At 47.5% G+C, this 14,381-nt stretch overlaps 2 protein-coding genes across 2 annotated transcripts; one reads left to right on the top strand and one right to left on the bottom strand.

Annotated features, from left to right (window-relative positions):
• The first annotated feature begins 646 nt into the window (after positions 1 to 646).
• On the top strand, positions 647 to 1,237 carry LOC130712259 (uncharacterized). Its single transcript, XM_057562092.1, has one exon. The coding sequence runs from the start codon at positions 647 to 649 to the stop codon at positions 1,235 to 1,237; it is 591 nt and encodes a 196-aa protein (XP_057418075.1).
• Positions 1,238 to 8,664: 7,427 nt separating this feature from the next.
• Positions 8,665 to 10,417, bottom strand: LOC130714884 (scopoletin glucosyltransferase-like). Its single transcript, XM_057564857.1, has one exon. The coding sequence runs from the start codon at positions 10,280 to 10,282 to the stop codon at positions 8,822 to 8,824; it is 1,461 nt and encodes a 486-aa protein (XP_057420840.1). The 5' UTR covers positions 10,283 to 10,417; the 3' UTR covers positions 8,665 to 8,821.
• Between the last annotated feature and the right edge of the window lie 3,964 nt (positions 10,418 to 14,381).

The raw sequence follows: 14,381 nt of genomic DNA, 5'->3' as shown, positions 1-14,381 counted from the left end.
TCGCGACCGATCCCTGGAACCTGGGATCTTTACCTATCACGCCGCACACGAAGCCCTATGCAGGCTAGAAGCCCGTGTTAAGGCGATGGAGGAGGACCACCCTCAAGGGCTAGAGCAGGAACGCAATGTCCAGACCCGCAACACTCGAGAAGAGATCCGCGCACTCCGAGCACGCCTTCACCAGCTAGAGGAACAAGAGGAGCGCTCGAGACTTAATCCGACGTTCTCGCAAGAGGGAGAAACGAGCAGGAGACCTTTCCCCCCTTCCAACTACCAAGACGACTATCGCCACGAGCAGACCATGGAAAGGGCGGTAAACCAACCCTCCCACCACCGCAGGCACCACTCCCCTCAGAGGAGCTTTTCGGGAAGAAGGAGCCCCGTTTCCGTCTGGGAGCCGCCCCGGGATCCTATTCGGCCGCACAACGCCATTGTTACCCTACCTCAGACGATCAGCGGCCCGCTCTCCCCTTACATCATGGCAACTCCGTTCCCCCCAGGATGGTCAAGACCCAAAATGAAACTCTACGAGGGCGACTCCGACCCGACTGAGCATATCAACTTCTTCGTGGGAGCCATGTAGTACGCAGGAGACAGCGACCCGATCTACTGCCGCTGCTTTCCGATGAGTCTGGGGAAGGGCCCAATGAACTGGTTCCAGAACCTCCCCAACAACTCCATTCACAGCTGGGAAGGAGTCATGTCAAACTTCCTGTCTCAGTACTCCTCGTTGAGGAATATTCCGAAATCAGAGGAGACCTTGGCCTTGATTAAGCAGGGCGAGAAGGAATCTCTGAAGGTTTTCCTTAATCGCTTCAACAAGGAGGCGAGAGACATTCCAGACCTGCTTCCCCAAGTCCGTCTGATCCTGGTACGACAAGCGCTCCGACCGGGCCCTTTCTTGACTTCCCTAAATGGGAAGAAAGCAAAGACGCTGGAGAAATTTCAAGTCCGGTCCGAGAAGTACATCAACATGGAAGAAGCAGCAACATTGAGGTCAACCAATCAAAACCCTACTCATAGGGCCCCTGAGAAAGCCATAGACCTTGTCGAAACGAAGCGTGATCGAGAGACCCGCCGCAAGAACCAAGAGGACAAGAAACCAAAGCGAAAGAAGTTCAACAGCTACACCCCCCCTGAACTTTTCCCTGAACTCTTCCCTTTCCCGCATCTTGCGAGAAAGAGCCTCCATCGACCTCAGGGACAAGCCCCCTCCCCTGCTTACGCGGGGGGATAAGCTGGACTAAAAAAGATTCTGCGAATTCCATGACAGCCCCGGTCACAACACTGATGAGTGCCTGAACCTGAAGGACAAAGTCGAAGAACTAGTCAGAATCGGGAGACTATCAAAGTACGTCGCCCTCTCCCCGGGCGACCTCCCTCGTCCCCGTTCACCCCTTCCAAGAAGGTCTCCCACCCTGCCAAGAGTTCGGGCACGAACCCCGCCAAGGAGCCGAGCTCGAACTCCTCCGCGAAACAGAAGTCCCGATCGTCGCAGAAGCCCCGATCGTCGCAGAAGCCCCAATCGGCGCAGAAGTCCTAACCGACGCAAAAGCCCCGATCGGCATGGCCAAGATGAAATATGGAGGCACCACGGGACTAACCTAGTCAGTGTTGGTTCCATACCTGGAGGTTGGGCCGCCGGTGGACCTTTCGAACAACAGTCGGAAGAGGAGTACTAAAGTTATCATGTCAGTCGCAGGACGGCCCCGCCATGGTTCCATCCGCCCACCCCAACAGAAGGTGTCCATCACCTTCACTGAGGATGACTACGGCGCGGACACCGGCGAAGAAGACGACCCGATCGTCGTCGAAGCTCTCATTGCAAACGGTAAGATCAGAAGAATCCTCATTGACACAGGTAGTTCCGCTAACATTATGTTTTATGACGCTTATAAGAGCCTAGGCCTGTCTGTGAAAGACCTGATCCCCTACGACCACGACCTGGTCGGGTTCACTGGGGACAGAGTTCTTCTCTTGGGATATTTTGATACATACCTCTCCCTAGGAGACCCTGATGTTTGCAGGACTATGAAGGACCGATTCTTGGTGGTGGAATGCCCAACAGCGTACAACGCCATCATTGGTAGACCAAGCCTCAACGTCTACCGAGCCATCATTTCCACCCACCACCTGATGCTGAAGTACCCATGGGCCGGCAGGGCGGTTTTCGTACGCGGAAACCTAACCATGGCCAGAGGATGTTACAACTCCAGCTGCAGGATGGCCAGAGAGGACCGCAAAAGGAAGAAGCCCGACCTGGGGAAAAGATTTGAAAGCTTCCATCTCCGCGCAGGAGCCTGCTTGACTGACATCGACCCAAGGGTGGACCTGTGACGCCCGGGGCCGACGAGAGCGGGGAGTGATCGCCGGTGCAGTGAGGCACGGACAAGGAGCAGCTCCTGGCAGGCTTCTAGGCGGAGGGGCACATGAATGAACCGATCTCACACTCGAACAAGAGGTATTCCGAGACTGTGTAGGGATGGACTAAACAGTTGAGGATGACATATATTAATTGATTGTACTACCCATAACAACAAGTTGCAACTTCTTTTCGGGAGCCCAACTCATAAGAACTCCATGGTTAAGTGTGCTAGCCTTGGAGCAATATTATGATGGGTGACCTCCTGGGAAGTTTTCCCGGGAAGCGCGCAAGTGAGGACAAAGCGCGCTGAAAAGACTCGTGTTGTTACCGTGAGGCCAGTCGTCAGATTGGGATGTTACAAATGGTATCAGAGCCGACCTCTCCTAGTACGGTGTGGTTCGGGGACGAACCAAGCGGAAGTTGGTGGGCCTGTGACGCCCGGGGCCGACGAGGGCGGGGAGTGATCGTCAGTGCAGTGAGGCACGGACAAGGAGCGGCTCCTGGCAGGCTTCTAGGCGGAGGGGCACATGAATGAACCGATCTCACACCCGAACAAGAGGTATTCCGAGACTGTGTAGGGATGGACTAAACAATTGAGGATGGCATATATGATTTGATTGTACTACCCATAACAACAAGTTGCAACTTTTTTCCGGGAGCCCAACTCATAAGAACTCCATGGTTAAGTGTGCTAGCCTTGGAGCAATATTATGATGGGTGACCTCCTGAGAAGTTTTCCCGGGAAGCGCGCAAGTGAGGACAAAGCGCGCTGAAAAGACTCGTGTTGTTACCGTGAGACCAGTCGTCAGATTGGGATGTTACAAATGGTATCAGAGCCGACCTCTCCCAATACGGTGTGGTTCGGGGACGAACCAAGCGGAAGTTGGTGGGCCTGTGACGCCCGGTCGTCAGATTGGGATGTTACAGGACCAGTCCAGAGACGATCAACGCCTCAAGCCCGACGGAGAGGCCCGGTCCCTCCAGATCGGCCCCAGACCCGAGCAAGTCACGAAATTGGCACGTGACCTCCCAAAGGACTTGTCCACCCGACTGGAAAGTCTTCTGAAAAGTAATGGACGTTTATTCGCTTGGTCGTCCGCTGATATGCCAGGCATCGACCCAGCGTTCTGCAACCACAAGCTATCAGTCGACCGGAAGTTCAAGCCAGTTGCCCAGAAGAAGAGACAGATGAGCGCGGAGAAGCAGGAAGCGATCAAAAAGCAGACTACCGAACTACTTCAGGCCGGGATCATCCGCGAAGTCAAGTACACCACTTGGCTTTCGAACGTTGTCCTGGTGAAAAAATCTAATGGGAAGTGGAGGATGTGCGTCGACTACACCAACCTAAACAAAGCATGCCCGAAGGACCCCTTCCCCCTTCCCAGCATCGATGCCTTGGTAGACAACTCCTCGGGATACGAGTACTTGTCCCTCATGGACGCGTATTCCGGGTACAACCAGATCCCTATGCACCGAGAAGATGAAGAAAAGACGGCTTTCATAACTGACCGAGGGACGTACTGCTACACTATGCTCCCGTTCGGCCTAAAAAACGGGGTGGCCACTTACCAACGGATGATGACCAAGATTTTTGGGGCACTTATAGGGAAGTCCGTCGAACTCTACATAGACGACATCATCGTGAAGACACCCAAGGGAGGCGATCACGCGACCGATCTCGCGGTCGTCTTCGAGCAACTAAAGAAGCACAACATGCGCCTCAACCCGGACAAGTGTACCTTCGGAGTCAAAAGCGGGAAATTCCTCGGATACATGCTCACAAGTCGCGGGATCGAGCTAAACCCTGAGAAGTGTCAGGCCATCATGAACATGAAAAGCCCCCGAACGGTCAAGGAAGTCCAACAGTTGGCGGGACGGATGGTCGCAATCGGCAGGTTCCTCCCCAAGGCCGCCCTACGAGCCCTGCCACTTTATACCCTACTAAAGAAGGGAGCGAACTTCACTTGGTCAGATGAGGCCGACAGGCTTTCTCCCGACTGAAGGAAATTCTCACCTCTCCGCTGATCCTGTCTAGTCCAAAACAGGGGCAGCCTTTGTACCTATACCTGGCCGTACGAGACAAAGTCGTGAGCTCCGTACTGGTAAGAGAAGAGTCTGAAGTCCAGCTGCCCGTCTACTTCGTCAGCCGTTCGCTTAAAGGAGCGGAACTCCGGTACCAAATGCTCGAGAAAGTAGCACTCGCCCTCCTGACCACAGCCAGACTCCTCAGAAGGTACTTCCAATCCCGCCGCATCATAGTTCGCACAGACCAGCCAGTCAGACAAGTCCTACACAAGCCAGAATTGGTCGGGCGAATGGTAAGCTGGTCAATCGAGTTTTCCGAGCACGATATCCAGTACGAGCCCAGGCGCGCGATCAAGGCACAAGTCCTAGCAGATTTCCTGGTAGAGCTCACGGACGACGAAGATCCCCCTCCAGAGATCTCTTGGGTCATCCATGTCGACGGCTCGAGCAACAAGGAAGGGGGCGGCGCCGGGATCGTCCTCCAAAGCAATACCGGGATGGTAGTAGAACAGTCACTGCGCTTCAATTTCCCAACCACCAACAACCAAGCCGAATACGAAGCCTGCATAGCTGGCTTAGTAACTGCTCGGGACCTAGGAGCGCAGGACATACTCGTCTGCTGTGACTCCCTTATGGTGGTCTCCGAAGCCAACGGCGAAGCCCAGGCCAAGGATCCCATTCTGGAACAATACCTCTCTCACCTGAAGCGGCTCGCCACAGCATTTCGAAAGGTGGAGTTCCGCCATGTCCCAAGAGCTTAGAACGACCGAGCAGACACCTTGGCCAAGCTGGCGAGCACCGCGAAACCCGGGCTGAACGGACGATTATCCAAGGAACACTAGCCCTACCTTACGTCGCAGACCCCAATCGTCCGACTGAACTCAGCACCATGAGCATCAACACGGACGAAGACTGGAGGACCCCTATCGTCAAGCACCTCACAACGGGTTGGCTACCACCTAGTAGAGCTGAGGCCAAGAAGCTAACTAGGTGCGCGTCCTGGTACACCATTATCAACGATGACCTCTTTAAGAGAGGGTTCTCCACCCAACTGCTCAAGTGCCTGTCAAAGGAACGAGCAGACTACGTCCTCGCAGAAATCCATGAGGGTAGCTGTGGACATCACCCCGGAGGACGATCGCTGGCAAGGAAAGTGCTCCGAGCCGGCTATTTCTGGCCCACTCTGGAGAAGGATGCCGCAAACCACGTCAAGCAATGCGACCCGTGTCAAAGGCATGTTGATCTTCGCCTAGCCCCTCCGGAGCGGCTCTCGTCTCTGGTCTCCCCTTGGCCTTTCCACCAATGGAGGATGGACCTTCTAGGACCCTTCGATACCGCCCCTGGACAGCTGAAGCACTTAGTAGTCGCAGTGGACTACTTCACCAAGTGGATTGAGGCGGAGCCCCTCGCCACAATCACCTCTGCCCGCATACAACGCTTATTTTACCGAAACGTTTTCAGGAGGTTCGGGGTACCTAGAGTCCTAATTACCGACAATGACATCCAGTTTACCTCCAAAGGATTCAGGGAACTGGTAGGCGGGCTACACATCAAACAACGCTTCACTTCAGTGGAACACCCCCAAACGAACGGGCAAGCAGAAGCCGCAAACCGAGTCATTCTCAGAGGACTCAAGAAGAGGCTGGACGACGCTAAGGGCAACTAGGCAGAACAACTCGACCACGTCCTATGGGCATACCGCACCACCCCACACTTCACTACTGGGGAGAGCCCTTTCCGCCTAACTTTCGGGACTGAGGCATTCATTCCGGCGGAAATCGAATCAAGGGTCTGTTCCCAGTCTTCCTCTTGTACGTAAAAGAAAAACTTGTGCTTTTTTATGAAGAGACGAGAAGGAATGTTTTGTTTAAATGTTTTCTTACGAAAGCCGGCACTACAAACGTCTGAAAGACCCACCGGGCACGAAAGTTAAAAGACCCACCGGGCACGAAAATTAAAAGACCCACCGGGCACGATAACTAAAAGACCCACCGGGCGCAATAATTAAAAGACCCATCGGGCACGATAACTAAAAGACCCACCGGGCGCAATAATTAAAAGACCCACCGGGTACGATAACTAAAAGACCCACCGGGCGCAATAATTAAAAGACCCAGCCGGGCAAGATACCAAAAGACCCTCAGGGCACGATAATGTAAAGACCCAACCGGGCACACTAAATAGCACATGTCAAAAATAAAATACACCGAACAGGGATATTATCAACATTACCAAAAAAATAAAATACAAAACGTTCATTAAACTGGAGCTTTTACAATCGTCCAAAAGGACACAAAACACTTAGACAAAAAACATAAAAAAAATTCCTTCAAGGAGCCTTCTCCGCCGGGAAAGTCGGGGTAAAGTTTCCCTTGTAATCCACCGTTCCAATCCGCCCCCCGGAGACCACCTTTCGATAACTAACCGGGACAATATCCAAACCCGGGTTAACAACCGAGAGCTGGCTCACCGCATTGTTGAAAGAGGCCTTGTTGATCTTCGACACGGTAGCCGCCAACTTTTTCTTATCAGCGTTCAGAGAGGCGACCTTGGCTTCGAGCTCACTTTTTTCTTTCTTCAGAGCAGTAATCTGATCAAGCTCCAGGAGACGAGCAGCCTTCTCTCCTGCCAGATCTTGCTCCGCCTTCTTCAATTGAGCTGCCCCGGTCACGGCCCCCTCCTCGACTAGTTTCAGCTTGGTCCCCAAGTCCTGAAGAGCTGCATCCCCGACCGACACCTTCTTCTTCACCTGCTCATTCTCGGCCTTCACGGTGTTCAGCACTTTGCCCAGCTCCTCGATCGTGGTGCACCCCGCCTCCAGCTCCTCACTCATGGACGCTATCAACCGGCCGTCCTCCTCCTTCTTCGCTCTAAGTTCTTCCAATTCTGGCAGGGTCGACAGCTGGAGGTACCGAACAGCGGAAGCAATCTTGAGCGAACCTCGGAGGGCATAGTTCAGGAGTCTGTAGGGTTCTTGATCACCCAAGTACTTCTGGTCGCTCTCAGTCAGCACCAGATCGACGATCTGCTCCAGATGCTCCTCGTAGTTGGCCGCCCTAGGACCCCACATCGATATGACCCTTGGAGGGGCCACCACGTTGACAGGCTCCACCCGTTTCGCTTTAGAGCTCTGCCCTTCACCTTGGAGGTTGGATCGGTTGAGCTCCACGCGACGCCTCTTTATGGCAGGGTCTCGAGCCGCTACGTCTTCATCAGACGATTCCCCCTCCTCGCGGACGGGAACATAGCCTAGGTCCCCCGAGATAGCACCTTTCGGGGAGGAACCAGCACCCTGAACACCTTCCGTCCAGATCTTCTCCCGAGCGTCCGCAGTCCTCGACGTCCCTCCTTTAACGGTCCCTTCCACACGCTCGGGATCGGGGACCGACTGAGCTCCCGCTTCTTGCCCCTCTACCTGTTGTTCATCTCCGGGGACCTCGTCCCCTTGATCACCCTCCTCATCCGTAGTTTGTCCATCTTCAACCTGCAGTGCGGCCAGCAAATCCCGATGTATATCTGCCAGAGCACCTGCACAAAGAAAGGTTCAAAGTTTAAACAAATCAGTTAAAATCACAAGAATGAGAGAAACTTATGTGAACATATAGTTAACGAAACACAAAACAAATGGGAAAAAACAGAAAGACAATTTTAGATGGAACAAAAAACAAAACTTTCAAGAACACAAACCTCATACATTTTAGATGTCTAGTCATGAAAGAGTATCGGCTTAATGTTCAGGTTTTGTCCAAATTGTATCAAAGACGAAAAATTAATTTTTTATCGGACACTTCCAACACATATCACATGCGTGTTTTTGTGTGCTAATGTCACATGTGTAGCCGACACGCGGACACTCCTGTCCTAAACGTCCCTGATCATCAAAGTACATCATATGTTGAGATTGAGCCTCCAAAGAGCTTGTTAGATTTTCGTAAGTCTCAACTCTTTTTTAGTTTATCATCAAAATATATCCAACCTATGGATAGTAATAGTGGAGTCAATCGTGGACGACTCTATGTAATTACTTTAGTTATATATGTAATTACCTTAGAAATTCAACTGCGTGAAGTTATTTTAGTCTAGTATAATTTTTATTCTTGAACCACAAGCACATGTATTCTTGCAGTGAAACAATTTCATTTGAGTTTTATGTCTTTTATGTATGACAAAACTCTCTTTACAAAGTATTTAACGCAGTTGCATTCATAAGGACTTAAATTAAAAATTTACTTAAACTAGAATAATCTCGTGTTAATTATCTATGAGTTTGGTGGTAGGATAGTATGATATGTTTGTGCATTAAGCAAATTGTAATCTAGAATCCTTGAAATTAGCTCAAATCATTGAAATCTAGATAACAAAGCAGACATAATTGGAGGAAACACACATCACATTACATATGCATAGTGCTGCTGTGGTGGGGTATTTCAATTACTGTCTAAGCATACCCAACTCCTCAATCAAAGCATTCAAATCTGAGTAAGATGACCCTCCTTCTTCCACAGCCCACTGAGCTTGCTGTGAAAGCACCTTCACCCTGTTCCTCATTTCCTCTGCTTCTTCCCCTTCCATTATCCTCTTCACACCCTTCTCCACCGCATCGCTTTTAACACCATCCCCTTCCAACACCATCCTCCCCCATTTCTTAGCTCCAACAGGCACCCCAATTTTAAGCACCTCAGTTACCAACTTCTCATTGTAAAATTGCTCCGCCGCAATAGGCCAAGTCACCATTGGCACCCCGGCAGCCACTCCTTCCAATGTCGAATTCCATCCACAATGAGTCACGAACGCGCCAATCGCTTCGTGTTCAAGAATCAACACTTGAGGCGCCCAACCTCTTATAATTAGTCCCTTACCTTCCAATCTCTTTTCAAAGTCTTCAGGTAGCCACTCCTCGCCCACTTTTTGTTCGCTTTTGCTTTTCCTCACAACCCAGAGAAATTGCTTCCCCGAGGCGTCGAGGCCCACAGCAATTTCTCTGAGTTGAGAAGAGGAAAAGCTAAGCATGCTTCCAAAGCAAATATAAACAACAGAATTGGGTTTCTTCGTGTCAAGCCATTTTAAACACTCGTGCTCATCAATAGTCACTTCCTTTCCTCTGTTTGCTTTCTCTTCCATGTCCCTATTACAAATTAGAGAAAGAGGACCAATGTGCCATGCTTTTCTCCCAAGTACCTTCCTGTAATGATCTGCATATACCTCTTCAAGCTCATGAAAACTGTTAACAACCACCCCAAAGCTCCTCAATTCTGATTCCTTTGCTTCTTCCAACAAACTAGCAAATTCTGATGGTTTCTCATCGTTAATCGGAAAAGGCGGCAGTTGCAACCTTGTCAATTTGATCTCACCAGGGAGTTCAGGGATCACAAAGGTTTCAGTATCAGAAGAAACATTCTTCCAAGGCTTGTAGAGTCTCATACATTCAGTTGCACACAGAGAAATGAAACTAGTCCCATGGAACACAAGCCTGGGAATCCCAAATTTGGCAGCAGAATCAGTTGCCCATGGGAAAAACATATCAGCAATTACACAATCTGGGTGTTGCTGAAGCAAAAGTGTCTCAAGGGGGTCTTGTAACATCTTAGTAGCAATAAAGAAGGTTGGAAAAAACTCTGGTGAAGGGAGTGAGTCAATATTTTCACACCCTTTTGGTAAACCAGCATCTTCACAAGGGAACCCTATGGTTTGGATATGAATAAGGTTGCTACTAGTTTTGGATTTTTCTATGGCTTTGGAGATGAGAATTGCGTTGAGGGGTGTGGTGATTATGGTGGCTTTGACACCCTTTGAAGCAAATAATTTGGCCATGTCAACAGTTGGGATTATATGACCAGGAGCAGGGAAAGGGAAGAAGAATATGTGTAGAGCATGACAACATTCACTTCCCATTTTTCGCACTAAAATGCAGGAAGTGAGCAAATTTGCAGAAATTTGAACCCAAACTGGAACCTAAAATGCAATGAATTGTGAATGCAGGAAGGGAAGACTTCCGTGAGCTATTTGCCTGACTCTAGAGTGTGAAGTGTGAACAATTTATAATGGGAACATTTCGTTTTCTATCAAATCTCATTTTCACATTTTTATTTTTATTTTTGTGTTTCTTATCGCACAATTTATGAAGTGTGATTTGTGAATGATTCGTTCGTCATAGGAAAAAGGTGCTGGCTGTATGTCCCTCGATCATCGATATCACCAATGCAGTATCTTCAAATGACACTTTTTTTTAATACCAAATAGTTAGGACAATGACATGGACATTTTTTTGCATGAAGAAATGTTTTTAAATTTATTGGTCGAATACTTTTGAGTTTTGACACACATACAAACACATATATTTATTGTTTTTGTAGCAGTACATGAAAAGAAAAGAAAACTAAAGTCTCACTAAGGCGACTCCCATGACATCCGCCAACAATAGAAAACTCATCCCTCTAGAGGGTGATTAATAGTCATCAAGTTGTTATTATGGCTTGCTCCAAATTTAGCCAAGAATATTGAACTTTAAAGTTGTTATTATTTCTATACTCGTGTCTATTATTGTTATCAAAATTTAATTATTTATATTAAAAATGGTATTCGGATTTGGAAAAAAGAACATTGACTTTTTTTACTGGCATTTTTGAATTCTCCAAATTGAGTATGCATTTATTGTGTAACTAATTTATCAAATCTCAAATTAGAATTCTTAGAATTGAATGTGTTTTTTATTTTGAAAATACATATTGTATGAATTAGTAGTCATATTAATATTGAATGCATTAAGAAGATATGATTTTGATTGGTTATATAAAAGGTAGAAAATTATATAAATTTATTACTATTAAGTTATATAAATATTATCTATTTTAGTCTCAGAATGACGCGAATCGGTGCTTTATGCTAATTCTACATAAAATCAAGGATGTTGTGAACAAAAATGAGCGGTGGAGCTTAGGTGGCAATGGTGAGAGTGCAACCGTGTGGCGGACTTTTTGGCCAAAAAAGGGAAGATGCAATCGGGTGTGGCTCGTGTCTTGATTGAGCAACCTTAGATGGAGCTTCAAAACCTCCTCCTGAGGGACTCTTTTGTAGTTTCTTAATTTCCTTTCTTTGTTTTTTTGTAGGAGAAAAAAATTAGTTTATATTTACTTTAAATCTAGTTATTCTAAATTGATTTAAATATATTTTAGGTATTTTTTCCAAAAATAAAATATAGATATATATAAAAAGAAGTTGAGAAATATCTCCTCTCAACATGGGTGCAGTGACCAACTCAGCCAATACAACAAAAACCTCAAAGAAACCACTAAACTCCATACAAAAACGCCAAACCATAAACCTGATGTCTACCCGACAAGGATAGGTCCTCGTTTGAGAAACAAAGACCCAATCCAGCTGAACAGACTAAAACACCCAACTACAAAACCCAACAAATGTCTTAGAGTTGAGACCCAAAACAACCAACAGGAAAAAAAAGGGAAAGATAAAATAACAGCAAGTAGCAGCCAGCAGCCCCGACAAAGCCAGCGACCCACCTTCACCAGTGACTCAACACCCTTGACTTGACTCACACAGCAAAGGAAGTGTTCAACCCAGTACTCCACCGATACACCACCGTCAAGACCTGCAATAGAACCCAAAATACCATATCCAAACGAAGATGAACAAACCGAGGAGTAAAAACCCCAACCGACACCAACAGCCACCACCTTCAATCTCAATCCACATGCACTGCCACCGTAGCGACACAACAACCCAACATCAAGCGTCGTGATAAAAAACCTAAAACACCACAAAACCCCAAAACCACCAAATCCACCACACTCGTGAAGAAGAAGCAAGCCAGCAACGACGGACAGAGCCAGGAGAGACCCTTGAAGGCGTAATTGAAGGCGAAGAAACCCATGAAACAGCAAGATCGACGAAACAGGCACATCAAGCAGAGCAAAAAGTGACAGATTGAGACCACCGGCCAAGCCACCTCCCCTGAACACCTCTACGACGCCAGAACAGGCTCCCCAGATCTCGAACGTCGGCACTCCAACGGAACTTGCTGAAGCTACGCATCGAAGAAGGCACAACGACGCCGCATCTGCCCATGGAAGGACGGAACCGCGCGGGGAGATGAAGCCAGACCGGGAGAATTTCCGCCTAGAGAGGAAGGAGGAGCAACAGAGGACGGCTGACAACGCTTTATTTGAAGGCAGAACCAAAACGAGAGGTCATAAGCTGCAGAAGCCAAGGTCACCGGATCTCAAAAAGGCCAGAGAAAAGGAGAAATGGGCTAAAACGGAAGGCTAGATTGGACGGCGGGTTGCCACCGCGCACAGGGGCGGCGCGGCGGCCACCTTAGGGAACCTAGGTCGAGACAACAAGGGAGAGAAGGCAGAATATAACCTATATTGCATCAAGAATCATATTTTAGGTATTATCCATAAATATACATTGTGTGTTTACCGTTTAAGTACTATGTCACCTTAAAATGTATATTTTATATGAGTTCTCATTTTGCAATTGTGGAGCTTCAGGAGTTTCAGGCTGCTCGATCTCTTGCTAGCTAGAATCACCATGTCTCTGGTCCTTCTTCGGACAGAACTTAGAAGCCTCCATCGAATGGAACTCTGAAGATGAATGTTGATGTTGCGAGAGCCTAGGAGAGCTGGAAGAATGGGTTGTTTTCGCGATGTTAGTTGTTATGCCTGATATCGTTACTTCATCTAAACAATCAAAGGTCAACCCCGACCTAATACCCAACGCTAAGACTCTCCTCACTTTAGTCATAACACCTTGAGGTTCACGAAACCCCAATGAAACAACTATCAACTCATTCTCCTCCAAAGCAAGAGGAGTAGACACAATCTTCTTCATTACTCCAAAATCTTCTTCAATCAAAGCGGCTTGCTCCTCCTTTTTCCTGTCTCTTGGCTTCACCTTCTTAGGATGACCTCTCTTCCTAAGCAACACGACCTCAAAATCTCTATCCATCGTCACTGTCAAAGCCTTGGCGCAATATAATCTGAATGCTAGAATTTTTGGAAACATAGTATATCCTTGATACACTACTCGTTCTCTCCTATTTCTATTTTTCCGCTCATTTTTTCTATTATATTTCTTTACTTTTTATATTACATTATCCACATCATCGATATTTCTCACTCGTATCTTCTATTCTTAACTCATATTTCCCCAACAAACAATTTATTGATTTTCTTTTCTATTTCTTATCCGAAAATTTAATTAATTCATTTTCGTAACGCATCTCGATAAAGCTGCAATAATGAAGAGATGTATCACAAAAATTATGAGCAAAGTTTCAGAGACAAGTGTGTATCGGTTTCCACTCCAAGTACAAGTAGTTATCTTATCATGTGACACTGGTCGATTTGGCCCATGATTACAATTTACAAACACACTGGACACTGACGACTAAAATCCACTACGTCATTGTATACGTAGTTACGTAGAATCATTTCTCTGCTTCTAGAAGAAATCAATATGAGATGATGAAACACGATGTGCAACACCATTCATCATGCACACATTTTTCTTGGTTAAGTCATTGGGCTACTGTGATCCCCATGCAGAGGCGCATCATCACTTGAATATCCAGCTAGATAAGATCTTTTTTAGAGATTCATTTCTATCCAAACATTTACGGTTAAATAAGTTTTATACAATCATTTAATCATATTCCTCTATTTTACTAACTCAAAGTTAAATAGAGGAATGTGATTGTTAAGCTAAAAACTACGAGGACTACGACTCTCGACATCATGGTGCAAAGGGGGGTTTCTCGACAGCAAGGGTTATGGCGAAACCGGCAACTCAGCATACGGTGCCCCTCAAAGTCAAGTTAGTAAGAGTTATATCTCGACAAACTCAGCAGATGAAGAAATCTCGATCATCTTAATGGAAGAGGCAGTTACCGAGTAACAAGCAACTATAAGCACGTGCATATACCCACGATGCCACGAATAGCAATGGTTGCCCACGACTCAGAACCATCCAC

Source organism: Lotus japonicus, chromosome 4, assembly GCF_012489685.1.
Source record: "Lotus japonicus ecotype B-129 chromosome 4, LjGifu_v1.2".
Lineage (NCBI taxonomy): Eukaryota > Viridiplantae > Streptophyta > Magnoliopsida > Fabales > Fabaceae > Lotus > Lotus japonicus.
Note: the sequence above shows the minus strand (reverse complement) of the source record. Positions and strands in the feature narration are given on the sequence as shown.